The sequence below is a fragment of the Typopeltis vanoorti genome, chromosome 2 (genome assembly GCF_054136105.1).
Source record: "Typopeltis vanoorti isolate ZY-2024b chromosome 2, IOZ_Tvanoo_1.0, whole genome shotgun sequence".
NCBI lineage: Eukaryota > Metazoa > Arthropoda > Arachnida > Uropygi > Thelyphonidae > Typopeltis > Typopeltis vanoorti.
This window is the reverse complement of record NC_143550.1, coordinates 46,906,764-46,930,151: the sequence shown is the minus strand read 5'-3', so window position 1 is coordinate 46,930,151 and position 23,388 is coordinate 46,906,764. Positions and strand designations below refer to the sequence as shown.

The following is a 23,388-nucleotide window of genomic DNA, read 5'->3' as shown; positions in this document are numbered from 1 at the left end:
TCATTCCCATCCCATTCCAATTTCATTACCAGCTTGTCATGTGGCAATTTATCAAAGGCCTTTCCAAAGTCTAAATATACCACTCTGTATGCAACACCTTTATCCAATGCATTTGTCACTTATTATAAAAAAGTAAGCAGATTGCTAAAACACGATCTTCCTTTAACAAATCCATGCTGGCCACCAAAGAGTACTCTTTAACGCAATTCTGAATCTTGATCCTAACTAATCTCTCTAACACCTTAAGCACAACTCCAGACACACAGACTGGTCTATAATTCAAAGCTCCACTCTCTTTCCACTCCTTTGTTATAAAGATATGTAAAAGCTGTTGTTACCTCTCCGCAGGGGCGCGCCAGGCGTCCCTGTACTCTGTAGCACGGCAGTAGTGTCCTGCGCCTGTCTGCAAAACTTTAGTTGGTGCCCCTATCCCCCCCTCCAATAAAAAAACACTTTAAAAAAACGTTTTTTTTAAAAGTATTTCCTCCTCTTAGGCGACTTTACTATCCTGGCACCTATGTGCGTCGCACACATTGCACGTATGGCCGACGCGCCCCTGCCGCTCCGGAACATTCTCTCAAAACACGTGGTGAAACAGCATCAAGTCCTACAGTTTTATTTACATAAAGTCTATTAAATTCCTCATATACCTTCTCTCACTAACAGTTCCTCCCCCCTCCTCCTCTCCCACTGCATTTAAGTTCTGCATGATGTTACATTCATGAGAATGAAGCATCATGCAGAACTTGAATGCAGTGGGAAAGGATGGGGAACTGTTTGTGTTCGAGTATATTATTTATTAATGTTTCGCGGAATCTATTTCACGCGGATGAGAATTTAAAAAATGAGATTAAAATGAGAATTAAAAAAATAATAATAATAAGGATAAATGACAATACTTAGAGAAGAAAAAACTTCGAATCAGAACACTGGACATACTGATGTAGACCAGTACGGCGCAGGAGTGGGTAAACACCGAAAAATGGGATACTGTAGTTCTACATGAGATAATGGAAAAACGAAGAGAAAGAAATATTTGACGCAGTGTATAAATCATGCTTGCATGCAACATGTCGAGACCTGTACATATGACGCAGGAAGTTAGGTTACACGCTTCCCGTGTTTGGAATCACAAACAACCAAAACCCGAAAGAGGTGCCAAAGGAATACGATAGGCTTTTGTCAGCTAATAGAACAACTCTGCTCGTCTGGTATTAACACCGCCATCCGGAACAGCAGCACGTGGTACCGCAACTTCTTCAACATCCTTCGTACCGAAGTTCCGGATGTAAGGACCAACAACAACACCAGCCTGTTTTGGCTGGTGTTGTTGTTGATAACTGAATGATTATTTTAAAGAAATCATCCAGTTACCCATATTTATATCTGAATATCAGTACGCTATATTTGTAGAGTATATTTCTACATTATGTACAAATAACATTCATTGTAGTCACACAGTTAATAGTAACAGAATATTCTTGAATTGTATGGAACGAAAAATGTTTATACCTAATGAGTATTTTTCATTTTCAAAGTGAGTTCGTTCACAAATTTCTGTTCTCACAGTACGAGATCGCCACGTTGGTAATATTTATCTATCACTTTTAAGTGCAATGTTCAAGGCCCTAAATCCACTTTTTTACTTTAGATATTTATAACTCGTGATATTTTTTAGCGTCTCCGTTAAAAAATATCACGAGTTCATGAAATATCGCCAGTTTATTAACGCAGAAGGATATGAAGGGCAGTCTGTGTTTTCCAGTCTCCTTTCTGTAGTCGAAATCTCATTTGCTAGGGGTGGGGGGGGGGGGCAATTCCACTTTGCAACGTTCTTCTTTTTTAATTTTTATTTATTTATTTATTTTATTAAGCTGATGATAAAATATGAATAAACACGAAATGTTTTGATCATCATGTAAGAATTTGTCTTAAGTCTATTTCAATATTAGAAAAATATTTTAAAGTCTATTCGCCGACTGGAGTAACTTTTTCAAAGCCTATCTTCGGCCGGTTCACGAGTTAGTCGATCTCTGGTACGGGCAAGCGGGTTTTTTTCTCCAGGAAACTCGAATTTTTCTTCTCGTAAACTCAAGAAAATCGACCGTAGAACCCACATTATTTCAGATAGTTACATATCCTGTTAGGGTTAGGTACCACGAGATGGGAGCACTTTTGACCGTCTCTTCATTGGTACCGCCTATAATTTGCGATAGACATCAGTCAACTATCTCTGATTGGCTACCGGTGGAGATTGAACTGAGCACTCAGACTCCAAAACGCTAGATTGAGTTTAAAGCTCTCCCTTATTTCCTATAAGAGAATAAAAAGGCGCTAGCTGATTTATTTTTTTTGTATTATTATTTTTTATTTATTTACAGCAAAAGAGTGATTTCTACCATTGCATCACGATTTATCTGTCCACAAAAGTTAATAAACATTATAAACCTTTAGAAAAAAGATAAAAAGAAACCTTCCTTGTTATTACTATTAGACACCTGCAATGAAATCCTAGAACTCATCACTTGAGGAAGGCTACGCTATACTATTGTATACACTGAGTTAACTTTCAATTAGGAAGACGATGTATTTTACAGACCTTAAGAAAATGGGGCAAACTGAGTAATATCAAAAAAAAAAGCGTTTCTAAGAAGTCCCTACATGGTACTCCAGTGAAGTTAACTTCACAATGGACATGCGTTTACCCAACCTCGTCAACATCGGAACATCCTGAGTAATGGTAAACTATCTCTGAGTGCAAAGACAGTGCTTGCGATGTGGCTCGACCGAACATCTGGGAACTGAGCCAAGTATTTTAATTGTATTAACGTCAGGCACATCTCCAGCAAGTGCCCGCACTCCTGCCGAAAGTGCTCCAGTACTTTCGGCAGGAGTGCGAGATAACATCTTGCCTTCTGCGCACATTCACAGAGTGGGCAGGGGGCACTGATGAAAGTTAGAAACAACATCGAATTTCGATGTTGCTTCTAACTTTCTTGGAGTGGCTTCGATGTTTCTTTCTTTTTTTTTTATGACTACATAACGTCACACAACAAGATCACCAGCTTTAAAATAAAAAAAAGTCATCACGAGTTCGAGGTCCTCTCGAGCTCGTGTTCAAAGCTGGAAGCTAGTCTGCAGGGTGTTGGATATTCTTCCTCCTCCTCTATGGATAGATTCCCTAATTAATTACGTCAAACACCTGAGAATTAAAGACCTACGCCGAGTATAATATCTTAAAACATCATAAAGCCGCCACCCTACCCTTCTGTGTTGCCTCCCTTAACATCAGAGGCTCAGTTCAACATCAAAACAAGAAGAGGTGTGGAAGCTAATGCTATCTTTTAACATCCAGGTCTTGTTCTTGCAGGAAACACACCCCTTCCATTACAGAGACATCCAGGAACTGAGAAAAACGTACCCGGTCAAAACATTTTGGAGGTTTCACAACAGAAACAGCGCCGAGGTCGGGATACTTATGCTAGCATGTTCCCTCCTCGGAGACTCCCATAACATGCAGAGGGGAGAATACTCTCGACTGGAAGTACTGGAGTTGCACCACCAGGTTCATCAACATCTATGCTCCGGTAAATTCTAGAAAAAGATCGATTCTTAAAGTTGCTTAACACCTACATCTATGGCACCTATTATGTCATCAAGATGGGGGATTTTAATTGCGTGGCAGACATGGCCTGGGATAAAGTAGGGGAAAATTCCAACACTGGCTACAGACACCTGGATATTTACCTAAGAAATCTCCAGCTTACAGACATCTGGAGAGCTCACAACCCCTACTATGGGATTACACGTGGACAGACAAAGGAATCGACCACTTTTATTTATCACCATCCCTTGTCTCCAGAGTCGAAATCATTAGGCACGTCGACATCAGTGCTAACATCTCGGACCACGAAATGGTCCGAGACGTTAGCACTACGTGAACTCTACAAGGAAAGAATCTAGTTCATGGTAAGTCAAAGCAAAGGCTTTCCATGTGAAAACATCATCCGTGACATTAATCTCGACATCAACATGGAGAAACAGAAACATGTGGAAGAAAAGTACATCAAGATTAGGCTCCACTTGCTCTCGGAAGCTTGGCAATCGACCGCTGTTTTTACAACAGGAGCGCCTGTTTCTCTCCTGTCCAATTTAGAGTTGAGGGTGCTACACCCAACTCTACCAAGATAACAGTATCCCTCTATCCCCCCCCCCCAGGATTACTACTATTGAAACACTGACTCTTTCCCTGAGTACACCAGACAGAGTTAAATCGATCGATAACAGCGGCCAAAGTAACATCAGCCTTCAAGCAATGCCCAATCAAGAAAGCGCATGGACTGGATGGCTTAGGGACAGAACTTTATTGTGAGGACTGGGATTTCATCCTTTCCATCCTAGTGGCACTTTCCTTGACACCGGAAATGTGCTGTGAGAATTTGTGGAATGTCCGTCTTCATCCCCAAGGCTAACAGAGATCCAGTCTACATCAAAAACTTGAGATCCATCAGCTCGAAAACGGATTACAAAATCCTAGCCAGTGTTCTGAACGACAGACTGAAGGTGTATGACGTTCCTGGCCGATCAATAGAGTTTAATCTCATCCTAGTAAAAGAACTGTTATGTCTGGTCAACATCAAGAAATATTCAATGGCATTGCTGTCTATCAATCTGAACTGAGGGTTTGACAGTGCGGTCATTCCTTTCTGTTCAACATCCTTCAGAAAGTTGGGGTCGGCAGTGGAATTCTTTTCATCATCAAAGGAGACTACAACAACAACAACAAGAGCTCTACTCGCGTTCTTATCAACGGACACCTATCGGACTCTATTAACAACCAGAAAGGGGTTAAACAGGGTTTTCCCCTTAGTCTGCTGCTTTTCGCAGTAGTTCCTGAACCATTCCTGCAGGCAATCAACAATTCTCGTGCTATCAGAAGGATTCCATTACCTCTTATCACGGATGAATTCAAAGTAATAGCTGAGACGGATGACGTGGTTAGCACCTTCAGGGACACCAAAGTTCAAAGTGTCGGGGCTCACATCTAACACTGACAAAGCCAAGATCAAAACGTATAGAGTCTATGACCAAAACAACATCCCTATTGGTCTCGTCCCTACAGAAAACCCCACCATTCTGCAAGTCCCATTTACAGCATAGTCTGTACTCGACATCGAGAACCTAATAGCCAAATGTCACTTTTGTCCAGGGCCACAGTCATCAAAACAATCTCGTGCCCAGTCCATCAGTATGCCGTCAACAGTAATATCAGCGAGGATATCAAGAAAACCAGTTATACAGGAGCCCCCCGAAGTCCTTATGGAGCAATCAACATCAGGAGGTTGACATCAAGATCCTTCAACTTCCAGAGTAGCTAGGGGTTTCGGGCCTCCCCATCTTGAGCAATACCGCTTTCCATCTTAAGGCAAACTAATGATCTCTGCAATTGTCCTCTGCGGTATTTCTTGGGTTACACGCTTTCCCTGTTTTGGATCACAAACAACCAAGGCCCTAAAGAGGAAGTTGTGCTAGAGGAATACAACAGGCTTTGCCAGCTAATAGAACAACTCTGCTCATCTAGTATTAACACCGCCATCCGGAACAGCAGCACGTGGTACCGCCACTTCTTCAACATCCTTCGTACCGAAGTTCCGGATGTAAGGACTAACAACAACACGATCCTGTTTGATCACTTCTCCAAACATCGAGGCTACCCGTCGAGAAAGGATCTGGCATGGAGGATTGCCCATGGAAACCTTCCAGTTAATCTCAATGTTTGGAGGTTCCACTTCACCAGGAATCCCTTCTGTGACTTCAACCGGAGTTTGGACACCATAGAGCACGCCTTCGAGTGTCCTCCATGTAACATCATATTGAGGAGGTTAAGAGACGTGCTCCGCATCCCCCCCCCCTCCTACTGCAGGAACAAGTCATGTACTTGTACTTCGCTCTGCCATTCACCAGCAGACAGAAGTTACTGGTATTTATTATCAACGAGATCAAATACCACATCTGGAAGGTAAGGAAAATTTTTTCTTATAATGTTACCCTTCCCAGTCTGTTGCAACTTTCTCGAATCATCTTCTACAAGTTCTATAGCTCTTTAAAGGAATGCTTTACAGGTTCTTACATCTAGAGAGAGAGAGAGAGAGAGAGAGAGAGAGGTGAAAGCAGATTTAACATCCTGTGGTGTGCACCTTCCATCATGTGTACTAACAGAAATAACATCATCAAGTTCTGTTTGCTACTGCTTTAACATCTTTATCAGCAGTAGCATCTCCTAGTCTGATTTCTGCATCTTCCTTAAGTGTACTTCGGTCAACTTTGTTTCATGGACGCCCAGAGAGGCAACTTGGAGGAAAAATACAGGGAGCGCAGGCCTACTCGAGGCATTTCACTCTGAAGGGACAGATCATCTGGGCACTGGTTACCTTCGTGGTCCTTTCATCTGAGAAGGTCTGCTGAAGGTGATAAAAAGTGTTATCATTTGATACCATTCATCTATCAAGATGAGTATTATGAGCTGAGGCTAATTTTCTTCTTTCCCTCTCCACCTTCCCACCCGTCCTTTCCATCCCATTCCTCTCTCTTGTTCCTCTACTCTTCCTCCCTGTCATCCAAACTCAACCTCACTGTCATTTCCATGCTCTTCTTTTTCTTTCTTACAGGGCACACTAACTCCTTTTATTTTCAATAGGCCGACGACGGGATTTCTTTACTCTTTCACCGACACGTCTGCGTCAGGTCTCTTTCTATTTTTCTCAGGTTTTACTAATTATTATATATTACTAACCTGCTGGTTATAGTGGGGATATTCTTTTTTATCTTCCACTACAGCGGGATTTTTTGCCATATAGGCTTTGTTATAATCTTTTACTATCTTTACTCTAAGTCGGTCGACTTAGTCTATTTTAGTTCCCCCCCCCCCCCAACTTTTTTTTTTTTAACGCAGAGCTTACAAATGAGTAAAATGATTAGAATGCTAAGAATTTCGGTGTCAGGATGTGAAGAACTCAGAGTCTTAGCAATAGTGTTGAAAGAGATCGTCGGGGTACAGAACATTTACTTCTTCACTCCATATGAAGGTGGAAAGTTCCTCCTCGTCGTCAAGAATACGGATTCGAGAGGAAAAACTTTTAGAGGGTATCTCTGTACGACAACCATGTAACACCGATCATGGTAGGAAGCCAAGTACGTACTCTCAAAATACAGGTTCCCTATGGAATATATCCAAGCTAGAGACGACATTTTATTACAAGCTTTTGCAAAGTGAGGATATTGCAAAGTGGGCAAATTTGAGCAATATAAAACGCAGCATTTCCAAAGACGATCCCACTTGGTTCTCCGGGGAAGTAATCTTTACTATGGACATGCGGTTACCTGTGTCCAACTTAGTTAACGTCGGAACGGTATGTCAGAAGTAGCTATTTTCATCTTCCCGAGACTGTCGGTGAGAAGGTCTTCTCCCCAGTGTTCTTAGGGAGTTGTGGAAATTCACCTTGATCCGTGGTCATGGTAAGCTGTTGTGATACTGGCTCAATTGGTGCCCCTGCTCTCCGCGAAGGTGCATAGCGGGCTGCTAGTAATCCGATGTTCTGGATTGCTGCACTTTCTGCAGCGGTTAAAGACACTAACACAAAACACTTGGCTTGGGGGACAGTCTTTGCCTTTGGAGTGCAGCGATACTGTTTACGCTGAGGGTCGGTAGAACATCTGGGCAAAGACTGTCCCCCAAGCCAAGTGTTTTAATTGTGTTAGTGTCTTTAACCGCTGCCGAAAGTGCAGCAATCCAGAACATCGGATTACTAGCAGCCCGCTATGCACCTTCGGGGAGAGCAGGGGCACCAATTGAGCCAGTGTCACAACAGCTTACCATGACCACGGATCAAGGTGAATTTCCACAACTCCCTAAGAACACTGGGGAGAAGACCTTCTCACCGACAGTCTCGGGAAGATGAAAATAGCTACTTCTGACACCCCTATAGATATTTCCACCACAACATCAGCAGCTATGACGGCACCGGCAACTGCCATTCAGCCGGATAACATATCGGCGATATCACAAAACCGATGGCTTTGTGGTATCGCCGACAACAGTAACAGACAACAGTAAAACCTAGGACAAAACTTCCATGTGAAGCCAGATTCCTGATCCCTCCCCTGCAGAAGATATGCAACTTGATGGGGGGGGGGATTGAATATCACACATGTCGTTCCCGCCGCCACCAACAGAACCATCAAAGGTGGCAAAACGAAAGAGGAATCGGCCCCAAAGAAAAAAACACAAAACCTGGACTAGAAAAACAATAGAAACATCAGAATCGGAAATGGAGCTGGATTCCCCCCCCCCTTCAAGAGACGACAACATCAAGGATAAAATAAGGGTACACAGGGTCACAATTTAATAACTACTCATACAAAACTTCCGAAGATAAAATAGTCAGCTTCAAGATAAAAAGAACAGCAGACACAAGTTCGAAGTCCTCGCCTAACTAGCGTTCCAAACTTGAAGCAAGTGTTAGATCCTGAATGGAGAAATTTTGCAAGGAAATTGTTCATTCAGGATTTATCATGCAAAATCTAACTACTTAAGGAAATACCTGTACACCAGCAGAAAATAAAGAAAACTTGTTGATTATATGTGAGAATATGTATTCCTTATATGTGATGTATTGAAATTTATTGCTGTCAACGAAAAATCAAATTAGAGAATTTATGTCAAAATAGAGAATTTATATAAGAGAAATGTTGGCGTATTGTTGGTCTTATTAAGCTATCTAGTATACTGTAAATCACCAGACTGGTAATAAGTAGCAGTCCAAAGGACGCATGTGAACCGTACAAGTCGAGCGTAGCGCCGGAGGCAATTGCTTAAGTGGAAGTTGACGGTAGCACGTTTCCATGAAAACAGCAACCTAAGAGCAAAGGGAGAGTAAGGGATCGACTTAAGGGCATAAATGATAAGGGTCGTGTGGAAAAGCCCTTGCAAAAAAGGGGGCGCACGAGAGGAGAATATAAGTTGATCCGTGCTATATTGAGCCCTCTCCTTGCTTTTTCCTGGTTCCTGCTTGGTGAGTTTTGACGGGTAGTTCGTGAGAGTGAGGAGCATAGGTGCTGCGATGTCGGACAGCGGGCCTTTTTTTGGAGATGCCTAAGAGATTCCACGCGGAGCCGTTCGTGAATTATCGGCCTTTGCAGAATCGTGCCATCGCTGAATGTCCCATCGAAAGGAGTGGAGAAAAGTCCCCTTAGACGCGGCAGAAACACGTTAATGTCCGGCAGTAGTTCATGGACGACTTGGCCACAACACCAGGCGCAGGGACAGCCTAATCGGAAGGTAACCAGAATCAACACGTGGTGGCGGCTAGACCTCTAGAAAGGACTCGATAACGTAGAGAACATTATTATATGTTTCGACAGTATTAGAAGAAAGAAAATTGTGTGTAATTATAAGATGTGGACAATTTATTAGAGAACTTTAGTGAGATTATGTACTGGGAATAGCTAGTTTCCGTTGAACAAAAGACTTGTTCGGAAGCGATTCTCATATATGAGTGTGACTGAGTTTGATAAGTGAAATTAAGATTGCAGAAGCCTTTAATTGAGTAACACCAGAATGTATAATATGTAATTAATGAGTGACATGTGGAAAGGGATCATAAGTTTATGTGGTATTGTGCTAGCTTTCTACTTATCTAGTTTGATTAATAATTTGGACTAGGTGTGTTTGACTAACGTAGAAGATATTAACTTCCTTAGCATGAACTTTATTTATTATGAAATTGAGAATTTTGAATATATGATTCATCTTAGTTGTACCTGTCTTAAAATTCCAATAAACATGTTTTATTACTTATGCCTGAGTCATTCCTGATTACGCGATCAAATTACCACTTATAAAATAGAACCTTAGCAGGAAGAATTTAGAAGGTATATAAAGATAGATTACAGGTCACAACTGTCAGTACCAGATCTCTATGCGACCTTAACGAAGTACATAATGATGTATGTATGCCTTAAGATCTAGGATTGTTTCCCTGAGCAAGAATCTCTTCTGTTATAGGATACTGGTTGGAGCAGCATAATATAAATTTTGCCAGTATCTGAAAAGGAAATAACCCTAGATAGAAATTTCTTAGGCTAGGCAATAGAATAGATAATAGTGATTATTAAGATAATAAAGATAGAAAATTAGCAGAAAGCAACGATGTACCACAAGCCTGCAGGGGGTCGGCGGATATTCTACTATCCCCTCCTATGGATAGAATCCTTACTTAGAGTTGCCAAAGAGCTTAGAATCAAGGACCTAGACTGGGTATAAACAACTAATGATGCCACCAACCTTGCATTGCCTCACTTAACATCAGAGGCTTATAATCACGATTCAAACAGGAGGCGGTGTGGAAACTGATGCTAGCATATAATAGCAGGCTACTGTTTCTGAAAGCCAAAAGTACCCATTGGCATCATACTAACTTTGGCCCAACACCATTCAGTGTCGCAGTTTGGATATTTAGAACGGAGTTGACAACATCTAAAAGGATGCAGAAGAATTCTCACCATAGACTGGAAGTACCGGGACTGTACCACCAGGTTTTTTAACATCTATGCCCCGGCTAACGCACCTGTAAGACTAGTGTTCTTCCAGAGCCTCAACAACTATCTCTATGGCACCCATCACATCATCATGATAGGTCACTTCAACTGTGTGACAAACCCGGTCTCAGACAAAGTAGGAGGAAACCCAACATCAAGAATATACAACTATAGGTACTTGGAAATTCACCTCAGAAATACTCAGCTCACGATGTTTGGTGACATCGTAATCCCCACATGGGTGACTACACATGGTTTGTTCAAGGAGATTGTACTAGGCTAGACTGTTTTTATTTAACACCACCACTCCTTTCTAGAGTTGAGATGGTAAGGCACATCAACATCAGCGACATTTCAGACCATAAGATGATTGCGCTCAGGTACTATCATCTAAAAAGTAGAAATTGGTCCATACCCCTGGAAGATACCACAGACTTCCTCTTCTTATTCAAGCTTAACCATCTTTGTTCTACGTGAACCAATGCTGGTTTGGATTTGGTACCCTTGGGCACATTTCAAACTTAAGCAAAAATTGATTGACTGTGGCCAAGAACGTGCTCCCTTCTACAGATCTCGGCTCCGAGACCTCTACAAAGAAAGGAGCTGGTTTAGAGCCAGCCAACTCCAAGGAATAACATCTGATAACATCATCTGGGAAATCAACGTTGAAATATACATAGAAAAGTAAAGGCAAGCAACTTCAAGGTCCAGATACACTTTGCACTCTGAAGATAAATTGCTTTTACAGCAGGCACTTTATAAAGTCAAAGAGGAGAGAACCATAATTAACATCATGGAAGGAGGTAACATCGTCAACACCACTTCTGACATCCTTCAAGCCTTTCAGAGGCACTACAATACTTTATGCAGATGACGATGCCTCTCCGGACTACTCTGCCTGGAACGTCACTACCCCTCCCTACGCATATCCAAGCAAGGTTGGATCGTCCTTTTACGGCGGCAGAAATAACAGTCTGGTCCAGACGAACTTTGGGCAGAGTTCTATCTATGAGGCATGGGATTTTATACTCCCTTCTCTATTGCCACTTTACATCTGCCTTGCACACCGGAAACGTGCCAGGAGAGTTCGTGGATGCCATAAGGAGTTCATCACCAAGACCAAGAGGTATTCCTCTTGGTCTTGGTGATGAACATCACCAAGAATACCTTCATATACACCAAGAATACCATCACCAGGAATACCTCTTGGTGATGAACATCACCAAGAGGTATTCCTCCCTGATCAAGAACTGGTGGCCGATTAGTCTCTCCAACAAAGACTACAAGATCCTCGCCCGAGTCATCAACAACAGACTCAAAGTGGGGAATGAAATACGTCATCAAAAGTACCCAAGTGTATAGCTTCCCAGACCGATGATAGTATTTAATCTGTGCCTTTTCAGAGACCTGCACCGTCTGGTATCCACCAAGAAACTCCCAATGGCATTACAATTAACTGATCTCAACCGAGCATTTGACAGCGTCCGACATTCATATTTGTTCCATATTCTCTAGGAAGTCGGGGTCAGCAGGGGGCCTTCTTTCCATTCTCTGTGGTGGCTTCAAAAACAGCTCTACTTGCCTCCAAATCAACAGACATTTATCCAATCCATTACCATCCAAAAAGGGGATCAAACAATGATGTCCTATCTTCCCCCTTTTTGCTCTGATCCTTGAGCCCTTTTCTACAAGCAGTCAACAGCTCTCACCGTTAGAGGAACACCACTTCTGCTCACCATGGATTCCTCCATGGTGAGCAGAAGTGGTGTTCCTATAGACTATAGACTATGCAGAAGTTCTATAGACTATGCAGATGATGTGGTGGGCATCTTTACTGACAATGATTCCATTAGGAATCTTTAACATCCTAGAGAGATCTAAAGTGTTGGGACTACAAGTAAATCCTGATAAAACAGATCAAGACATATGGTTTTGGGACCCAGTTAATATTCCACTGGGTCTAGTCCCCAAGGAAAACTCAATTACCATCCTAGGGATGAAGTCGACAAAGAACATCTCATTGTCAAGACTGTCGACAGCCTCAGCGACTGGAAAATCGCTCTGTCACTTTCCTCTTGGGCCACCGTAATTAAGACAATTGTGCGCCCAACTTAGTAATATGTCGTCAACATAACAGGTATCTCAGAATATCAAGAGAACTTGCTGCGCAGGCAACCCTTTAAGTTCTGGGGAACTTTCGTCGGGAAGTTGACACCAAATCCTTTAACTCCGGGAAGCTGGGGACTTTAGCCTCCTATTCTTCAAAATACGATACAAGAGTAATACTGCTTTCCATCTGAACAGGATATTAGAATCCAACCATCTTAGCAGTTATCTTGTTTGGTATTACTTGGGTTTCAAGCTTCCCCTCTTTGGAATTAGAATTACAGCTCAGGAAGGATCCAAGGCAGAAACTGTCCCAGATTGCTATAATCAGCTTTGCCAGATTTTATAGGCAGAGAAATAGGCATCTTCGAACATAGACATCAACAACATCTTCAGTGGCAGTACATCTTTTGGACAGATGAGGTGCATTTTTTTTTATTGCATGGGACAGTTAATATGCATAAGCAACGAAGAATGCCCTTCATTTGTCCAGAAGATCTTGTGTCATTGTGGATTTTCTGCTACATTTGACAAAGTCCACATTGCGAATTCCTTCCTCTTAGTGCTATTACTTGGTAACAGCTGATGAAGAGATTGCAACTTGTATGGACACAAGTTTAAAACACCATGAAGGATGCGGAATACGGACGTTTTCGCTATACCCGTGATTCTTGCAGCTTCCCATTCTTATTGATTGTACCACTAGGACATTCATTTGCGATACCACAACGCTGGTACGGGCTTCAGATAACACTGGTCTGCCGGTACGAGGGCGATCTGACAAATTTCCAGTTTCCATCGAAACGACGTATTAGAGAATGTAGCCTGGTAGGAGTGATAGGACCTCGACCTTTCTTCATTCGTTTCTGCGTTCGAAACTTTCGTAAGGCTTCCGCTATCGCCCAAAACTGGGAATTCGCACGCATTCATTACAAGCTATCAGTGGTACACCCTATGTTTTATAGAACTCTCATTTGTACGTGTTTGCAAATAAGGCATGTGGTACATCGCCCTCTATCTGTGAAAATTTGAACTAAACTTTTTCGCCCTGCCAAAAAAATCCCCCTCCTTGTGATTCACTTTAGTGCAAACTGCACTCTAATATACCAAATGTTTCTGATTTTTATAAATTATTGAAATATTTCGGGACTTATGGACACCGTGTATATACGATGGTGGCCTGAACAGTTCGGCCTCGACCATAGATGGCAACAATATCACAAGATTTTTTTTCTTAAGTTGGTACATCTGTCATAAGCGTCCATGTGAAATTGCAAGTCATTCTATCAAGTAGTTTGTTTTATACAGCTGTCCGAAGCAAAAGTGTTGTCTGTATCCCTTGAAATGTTTAAAATTGAGTATCGTGCAGTTATAAATTTTTTTGTAAAAGAAGGTTTAACGCCAAAAGAAATTCATTTGAAGTTCATAAAAGTTTATGGGCACTCTTTTCCTTCGTTTTCGACAATTAAGAAATGGGCTGCTGAGTTTAAACGTGGCTGTACCAGCAATGAACATGATCCACATGAAGGACGTCCAAAAAGAGTAACAACACCAGAAATCATTGATCAAGCGCACGATATGGTATTGGATGATCGGCGAGTCAAAGTGCATGAAATTGCTGAGGCTATAGGCATTTCAAAAGAACATGTAGGATATGTTTGCATGAAGAATTGCAAATGAAAAAGCTTTGAGCAAGATAGGTGCCGCACTTTCCCACAGCAGATCAAAAACGCACTCGCATTTGAAAATCTCTTCTTCAAACAGTGCTTGGAGCGTTTTAACAAGAATAAAACTGATTTTGTGCGTCGATTTATTACTATGGACGAGACTTGGATTCACCATTACACACCAGAATCCAAACAACAGTCAAAACAGTGGACAGAAGCAGGTTGTTTAGCGCCAAAGAAGACAAAGTCGGTTCCATCAGCAGGAAAGGTCATGGCATTAGTGATTTGGGATGCTAAAGGCATTTTATTTATTAATTATCTTGAAAAGGGTAAAACAATAACCGGGGAATATTATTCCGATCTTTTAACCAGACTAGATGAAAAAATTTGTGAGAAAAGGCCAGGTTTGCAGAAGAAAAGAAAAAAAAAATCATCTTTCATCAGGACAATGCACCGGCCCACAAAGGTGTTTTGACAATGGGAAAATTAAGGGATCTGCATTATGAATTGTTGCGACATACATCTTATTCCACAGATTTGGCTACTTCTGACTTCTATCTCTACCCAAAACTAAAACTCTTCCTCGCTGGTCAGCGTATTTCTTCGAATTAAGAGATGATTGCAGCTGTAGAGGGGTATTTTACAGATCTTACGGAGAACCACTACAAGGATGGGATAATGGCGCTGGAGCACTGCTGGAATAAATGCATTAGTCTTAAGGGAGATTATGTTGAAAAATAAAAATAATTTTGAAATTATAAATCCGTTTTTTCATTATCAGGCCGAGAACTTTTCAGACAACCCTTGTACATACATACAAGGTGTTTCAAAAGGGAAGTTGTATATCAAAGTCAAAATTTGATTTAATCAAAGTCCCTTGCCTGATCCGAAGCTCCAGTTCATCCCACAAATGTTCAATAGGATTGAGATCAGGGCTCTTTGGAGTTCAGCCAAGTGTGGTGACGTTCATGTCCACAAACCATGTAGTTGCAGCACCATTATGACACAGTGCATTGCATTGCTGAACGAGACAATTGTCGTTTTCGTAGAAAGGACACAAAGCAGGCAGCATTCCATTGTTCAGATGCCTCTCGGAGTTCAATGTTCACGGCACCACAAACAGAGGTCCCAGGCCAAACCAGAAAAAAACAGGAGCATACCATCACACCGCCACCTGCGAATTTCATAGTCTTACGCACTCGAGACGTTCACCGGGCATCCGTCACACTCACATCCGTCCATCAGCTGATAAAGGGTATAACATGATTCGTCGCTGCATAACACAGCTTTTCAAACTTCCGCGTACCACTGTATACGTTCTTTGCACCATTGATGCAGTTTTATTTATTGCATACCCGCCTGATGTTACCTTTCCAGTATATTTTAATTTACTAATGTTCTGTTGACAGACTAATAAAATATAATAAATTAAAAACATGAAATAAAACCTATTACTTACTACAGGTATTTTAGTATTTTTTTACATAATTTGCATTTTTATGTCATTTACATAAATTGATCTTTATAAATAATTATCATGGTATTATTTTAATAATTGCTAATGGTTTTATAATTCAATAAATAAATCTATTTTATATAATGAAAACAAGATATTGAAATTATTTTAGTTTTTTTTTAATAATATCTAAAGTGAAATATGGCTTAAAGTTGGGAGAGATTGCACATTATTTATGCAATTTTCAACGAGGGTTTATAACGTAGGAAGTTTCCAAAAATCTGAACTTATCATTAAACAATTCATGGACGAGTCACTTTTTTTTTTTTTTTAATTAATCCCCAAAAATCAAGCCTGTTCGTATCGCTGTAAGAAAAAGTAAAAGTTAGAAGGAACATGGGATGTAGAATACGGTAGAGTGTGTTTTGTAATAACAACTTCAGTAATTATTCAGGCCTCCGTGGAGTCAAAAGACTAGTAACTAATATTTTATTATTAACCTTCAGTTTACTGAAAGGGATTATGAATTTGTGAAGACGGAGAAGGCCTAAAAATCCTGATTCCATAACAACTCCCTATCTTGTAATGAGTACTTTCTGAGCATATTTATTCGAAAGATGAAGTGGCTGTTATTGAAACCTGTCATGACCGTGTAAACACAAGTAACATAAGTAAGGGAACCCTCCAGATGTGAAACATGCTTGGGAGAATCCTATTTAATTAGTAAGTTAATAATAATAATAATCAAATAAATAAAAAAAAAACACTCAAATTTTGGAAGTCAATCTGCGATAATCCTATTGAACACAACAAAGATGCCTCATGGATTAAGGAAATAGAATCAGAAATGAAACAAAAACAAATGCAAAATGTCATTATCACTAAAGAAAGGGTAGGTGCACAAGCTAGAAAATTAAAAAACTGGAGTGCACCTGGCAAAGACGAACTACAGACTTTTTACTGAACACAGCTCATATTTTCAGTGATGACATCAAAATGAAATTTGGTTTAGATGAATGCACAATTTTATCTATTAAACGAGGAAAAATTAATGAAAACTAGAAATTTTAATTTTTATCAAGAGAAATATATAAAAGCAATTTCAGCTGACGAACATTATAAATACCTAGGAATATTAGAAGCCAATGATATTCTCCACTCGAAAGTTAAACAACATGGCAGCATCAGAATAAATCAAAAGAGTTAGAAATAATCCGAAAAGAAAACTAAATGGATTAAACACAATTAGAGCAATGAATTCTTGGGCTATACCAGACATCCGATACATAATGGATTGGACAAAAGAAGACCTCGACAAACTGGACCGCAAAACTAGAAAAGTAATGACTATGCATCATGCATTACATCCACTTCGTGGATGTAATGCATGATGTTGACCGGTTGTACCTACCAAGGAGAATAGGTGGACGGGGTCTGCTGCAAGTGAGACAGACTGTGGAAGAAAAAGAAATTAGTTTAAGAAGTTACATCGACAATAGCTCTGAGTCAATGCTTCAAGCAATTACAAAAGAGGGCCTTCTAAAAGCAACAGGAAACAAATGCGATTACAAAAAGGAACAATAAAATAACCGGTATGTGCGTTGGAAAAATAAACCCTTGCATGGCAAATTTCTTCGACAAAATTGACTTGAACACGACGTGGCAATGGCTACAATTACAGATACATAAAAAAAGAAACAGAAGGGTTTATTCTAGCAGCTCAAGAACAAGCATTACAAACTAATGCGATGAAAGCAGAAATTTTGAACATCAATAATAACAGCAAATGCAGATTATGCGATCAGAAAGATGAGACTGTAGAACATCTAATCAGTGCCTGCAGCAAAATAGATCAAACTGACTATAAATACTGCCATGATCAAGTGGCCAAAATAATTCATTGGCATGTATGCAAAAAAATATGGCTTTCCTACATCTGATAACTGGTGGCAGCATAAAATAGAGACAGTATTGGAAAACGAAACAGCAAAAATTCTCTGGTACTTTCGAATACTATTGTTATTATTATTATTATTATTATTATTATTATTATTATTATTATTATTACTACGTGAACCTCCAGGGAGTCCAAGGACTCATCGTGGGAGGGCAAAAAAAGCAACAGGAATATAGATACATCTTATCCTCTCCACTACTACTTAATTCTCCAACTACGACACTACTACTATCTATTGCCCATCATCACCACCAACAATAGTATTTTTTGTCTGTAAATTGCGTGTGTTCTGAAGGCCGACTTGTCTGTACGCGGGAGAAAAAACTTTGCTACCACCGTATGAGATTGGCTAACTCACCTTCAACTGAAAAAGCCCATATAAGGATTCCTCTCGGCACAAATACAAACTAATTGGCATTTTGAACACAATAGACCTGACATCACAATTATCGAACATCGACAGTTTGGATTATCGATATCGCAGTACCCAGTGATAACAACATTAACAACAAAGAACTGAAAAAAATTACTAAATATCGAGATCTGGCAATCGAAGTTGCCGGCTGTGGCTTAAACACACCAAAGTCATCCCAATCGTTATCGGTGCACTTGGTGCAATTTCAAAGAAGCTATCCAACTATTTACAGCAAGTAAACATCAACGAAGTGACCCTATATGACCTACAAAAGACAGCATTACTTGGAACAGTCCATATTTTACGACGCTACCTGACGGACTATTATTAGATTCTTGGGTAGACTCTGAATTGTTCTGTTTCACCTGTCAAATTTTTGTTTATATGATATCTTGTTTTGACTGTGTATCAAGTATGTGAATAAAATAATAATAATAATAATAATAATAATAATAATAATAATAATAATAATAATAATTTAATTTTGTAATTTCAAATCCCAAGTAATGTTGTAATTTAATTAATTAAAATATTTTCTTATTAGATTTCAAAACAATAAAAAGCCTTTAATTTCCTATTTAAAAAACAACTGATATATAAAACATCACTAGCAACTGAACAAGAAAATGTTTAATCTAAGTATACGAATGTAAGATGACCATGCTTGCTTTCATTTTATCTTTCATTCGTATTTACGTTCAGAAGAGAAACTGAGACCCTACTTCCTCCCAAAAGAGAGCAGGTTTGCACACCAAGATCAGAGCATTGAATTATATAACTTGTCACATTCACAGTTTTGTAAACAATATCTCAGGTTTTCATAAATCCAAGTAATGCCACAAAAATATCATGAACTGTCCAATACCGTTAATCTATGAGAGCTGTTCTCACAAAAATATTTTAAGACCAAAAAAAAAAAAAAAAAGGACTTCAATTTAAATTATTTTAATTATATTTACTTACTTTCTCTTTCTCTGCCCACATATCGATTACATCCCTTGCAAAGTTATATTCTTCCGGTACATCGAGTTCCACATTTCGCTCTGATTCGTAAGAATTAAATCCAGCTCGAGAATATAAACTGCTGTATCTCCTATTTGAATGCTCAAATTTTCTAGCACAAACTATAGCCTTATATTTAGGAACTGAACCACTAAATGTTCTGAAAAGAACATTTTGAAAAGTAATATAATTTTTTCCTTTCGAGATTAACTGTAGCATATGTTTTACAGAAACGGTCATAGTTGTTCGTATTCAGTATAGAAAATAGCAACACCAGCTTCTAACCCGTATTACACATATAACGGATACACATGCGAATAAAATGCAGCACCAAATCACATTATTATTACTTTTGAACAGAAGAAACTAAAGCCAACAAGCTTCCTTTTAAGGAAACTTGAAATGTATTTTAATGGTAGTAACCTTGATAAGTGTTGAAGAATATTGACCTCCGGACACGAGTACGTAAGACAAATCATGTGTTTATCCGAAGTAACAACCAATAGTTAAAGCGTTACTGCTTTATTGAAGAAATATATCTGAGGCAGCCCACGATTAACTTTGCACATATACTGTGAACCATAATAGGCTGGTGTCTAACATGTTCAACTATAGCGACACTTCGTGAGATTTTTTTTTTCAGACCTCCCACATTCCCAAACCGTCGCTTTTGTTACGCAGCTCCAGTTATTTTCTGTAGTCAATGTCTCAAGTGTTACTTTTTTGTTTGTTTGGATACGAACGAAAGACTATGTGAATAAATAAAGTTTAGCGCTTAAATATTCCCAGATAAATTTATTTTTGTTTATTTTTATTTTTGAACTACTCAGCTGCAGCTAATGATATTCATACTACCATATTTTAAAAGTAGAAGGTAATGTAGAAGAATTCGATGCTGTTCATATGATAGTAAAATCATAAGATAATTAATGATTTATGATAAGTGAAACCACAACAGTAATCATCAATAACTTTTTCAAATGTTTAATATATTTGAAAACTCTTTAGAATCAGTATTACTGATTCTAAAGAGAAATCTAGCAGTTTACTGAATCAGTAAACTGCTAGATTTTTTATATAAAATATTAAGGAATTTTGACATATTTTGATCTGTATGAAATGATTACCAGAAAGAAGGACCTGATCAAATGGCAAATTAAATAGCACTGAATCAAATCAAATAAAATAAAAAATAATAAATTAAAAAAAATAAAAAATACATAAAAAACCACGGTGAGTAAAATACTTCCGCTGTAGCTCAGTGGAAGTGGAGCTTGATATAGTTCGCCCACCATTTCTAGATCCCTTCTTGGCTTGGTGCCAAGAATAGTCGATTCATGCTGAAGGGTAGAAAGAAATGAAGGATGTACGAATTGGTCGCCAACATGCGAAATCACGTGCTTTCTTGTCTGTCGCTGTACTAGTACTAGCTTGATTTTTGTTGTTCTCTTTTTGCATTATTTTTTTATTATTAATTTGTATGATGGATCCAGTATAGTCCACAAGTTCTATTGTTACACGTTTCAGTAGCTCTTGCAAAAGAATGTTGAATAATGTGCTGACATTCTGCGAAAAAGAATCGTCAGAAGGCCATCTTCTTGTTCCCCTTTCTCAAGTCATAAAGCGTGCAAGTGCGGGTGTATCGGGGTCGACTGTTAAAAGAATTCGTAGGGAATCAAAAGGTGAAGGTAAGCCAAAATTTAAATCTCCTAAAAAAAGCGCCAGAGAAAGAAAATCATCGAAACCGTAGCTTTGAATGATTTTGATGTAGACGTTATAAGAAGAACTATTCACGAATTTTATGTGGTCGAGAAAAGAGTACAAACTGTTCCGAAATTGATTACTGTGCTTAAAGAAAAAATTAATTTTCCTTGGAAAAGAGAAACTTTAAGGAAAATACTTCATGAAATCTGATTTTGTTTTAAAAAGTCCCAGAATAAAAGGAAACTTATCATGGAGCGAAGTGACATTGTTTTATGTAGAACGCAGTATTTGCAGGTATTAACACTCTACGTACATTTTTCCAACTGTTATACAAGCAAAATAGTTACACTTTAAAAACAGCAATGTTCGTAAAAGAAAAGCTAAATTTTCCGACCTGTAATAATAAACAAACTCAGTTTGTTTATTATTACATCCCAGAAGACAGACTGATTACCCTATTATCGGAATGGATTCTCCTTTTTCTGACATGCGCAGAAGTGTCGAGGGACCTCAAATCGGTGGGCGAACTATACTCTGTGCTAGCCCGCCGCAGGTCGACTTAAGTTCAAGTCTAGTAGCCGAAGTAGACTTGAAGGAACTCTGGAAGAACTTTTTCTAACCTTATCTTCGACTGGTTCCCGAGTTAGTCGATATCTGGCACAGGTAAACTCAAGAAAATCGACCTTAGAACCGACATTATTTCAGACAGTAACATATTCTGTTAGGGTTAGGTACCAAGAGATGGCAGCACTTGTTTGCCCGTCTCTTCATCGGCGCTGCCTATGGCCCAGCTATCTCTGATTGACTACCAGTGGAGATTGTACTTCCCACTGAGTCTCTAAAAGCAAGATAGGGTTTAGGACTCGCCTACTCCCTATAAGGGAATAAAAGGCGTTAGCTGATTTGATTTTGATTTGAATAAATAAATACTACTGATCACGTGCCACTCAATATTTTTTTATTGCCATCATTATCATTATTATAATGTGTCTATATACTCTGAGGAAGGGCATTTGCATCTACAGGGCTAGGCCCCCAATGAAAGACCATTACGAGTTCACTTCTAGAGAAACGTTTCTTTTTCTAAACCTTCATTAGCCATTCCCAGAATTAATCGAATTAATCTTTTGAATGACAACAGAATTTTTTCTCCAGAAATCTCTTTTATTATTATTTTTTTTTTTTTTTCAATCTCGCATTTCAAAAAATCGACCATAGAACTTTACTGTTACAGACATCCATACAACTGTTAGGATTTAGAGTCTGATGATGGCAACTGTCTTTCATTGAGCTCTCATAGGATGAAAATTGGCTGCTCTCTTGCCTTCAAAAAATTGCTATCATCAGGTCTGTATAAAAATATTATTTAGACAGATCTAAATAATTTTGAGATAAATAAATCCTGTAACTCCTAGCTTTAGAAAAGATTATAAAAAGTGTTTTTTCATTTGTGACTAGAATCGAACCTATAAAGATATTTTTTTTAATGCTGAGCACAATGGATGCAAACACATTTTCCACATGGGTAGCATGAGGATTATGGTTATGATATCATCTTGCACATACTATTCTGTTTTCACTGCTCTAGTTTAGTGGGCTAGTGGATTCAAATTCTTTTGTAGTATGGATGTTTAGAGCTTTATAGTTTAAAAGCATTATAGATAGAAGAGATTTGAATTACAATGATGCAATTTAAAGAGCGTAGTTACAAAATTTCATGTACAGGTATCGTTATGAATGTTTCTGTGGAGATAAGACATTCTATAAATACCGGATAAATATTGGATTTTAGGTACAAATGATTTAAGGGGACATATGGAGAATGTTAGCATGAATGCTTCAAGGGTATTTGCCGTCTGGATGCAAACTTTTATCAGCCGCCCCTTAATATTATATTAGTTAAATTTTACGATGTAGGATATACCAAGAAATGAATATTATTACTATTAATAATTATACTGCATTGTATAATCCAAATTAGATATTAGCTACATAAAATAAATATTTAATATTTATTTCTTGCCGCCCAGGTGCGGTGCATCCTTTGCACCCTCAGGTTGGTGCGGCCCTTGATGTTAGGAGGTTATTGAGAGTGAAAGATAATAGGAAAGGTTGTCAGTGTGTTGCAGAGGTTATGACAATAATGAGTTGAGACAGAATCATGAAGGTCACAGGTCAGACTGCACAAGTTGTGAAGACATCATGTCAGACTATGGCTATGATGCAGAGGACCTTAATTTACAGAAATAAGGAGGTTCTGTTTCCACTGTATTAGGATTTGATCAGGCCTCATGTGAATTATATTGCACAGACTTGATCCCTTGGTTTTCATGGTGATGAGCAGGGTCGTATTTATGCACACGCATCTAGCTGGGAGGGGGGGAATATGGCCAGTTTCTTCTTCTTCTTCTATCATCTAAGTAGATGATGATGAGGCCGAATGAACTGGAGAGAATTGTTTGGACTCTCCAGGGCGGTGTCATTT

The 23,388-nt window shown here is 39.1% G+C and overlaps 1 protein-coding gene across 1 annotated transcript in view; it reads right to left on the bottom strand.

Moving 5' to 3' along the window:
- Positions 1 to 19,724, bottom strand: part of LOC150108984 (acyl-coenzyme A synthetase ACSM3, mitochondrial-like) — a 305,232-nt gene extending 285,508 nt beyond the window's left edge. The window contains exon 1 of the mRNA XM_090404749.1: positions 19,161 to 19,724. Within this exon, the coding sequence (XP_090260875.1) occupies positions 19,161 to 19,439 (279 nt within the window). The 5' untranslated portion in view covers positions 19,440 to 19,724. The remainder of the gene's footprint in view (positions 1 to 19,160) is intronic.
- Between the last annotated feature and the right edge of the window lie 3,664 nt (positions 19,725 to 23,388).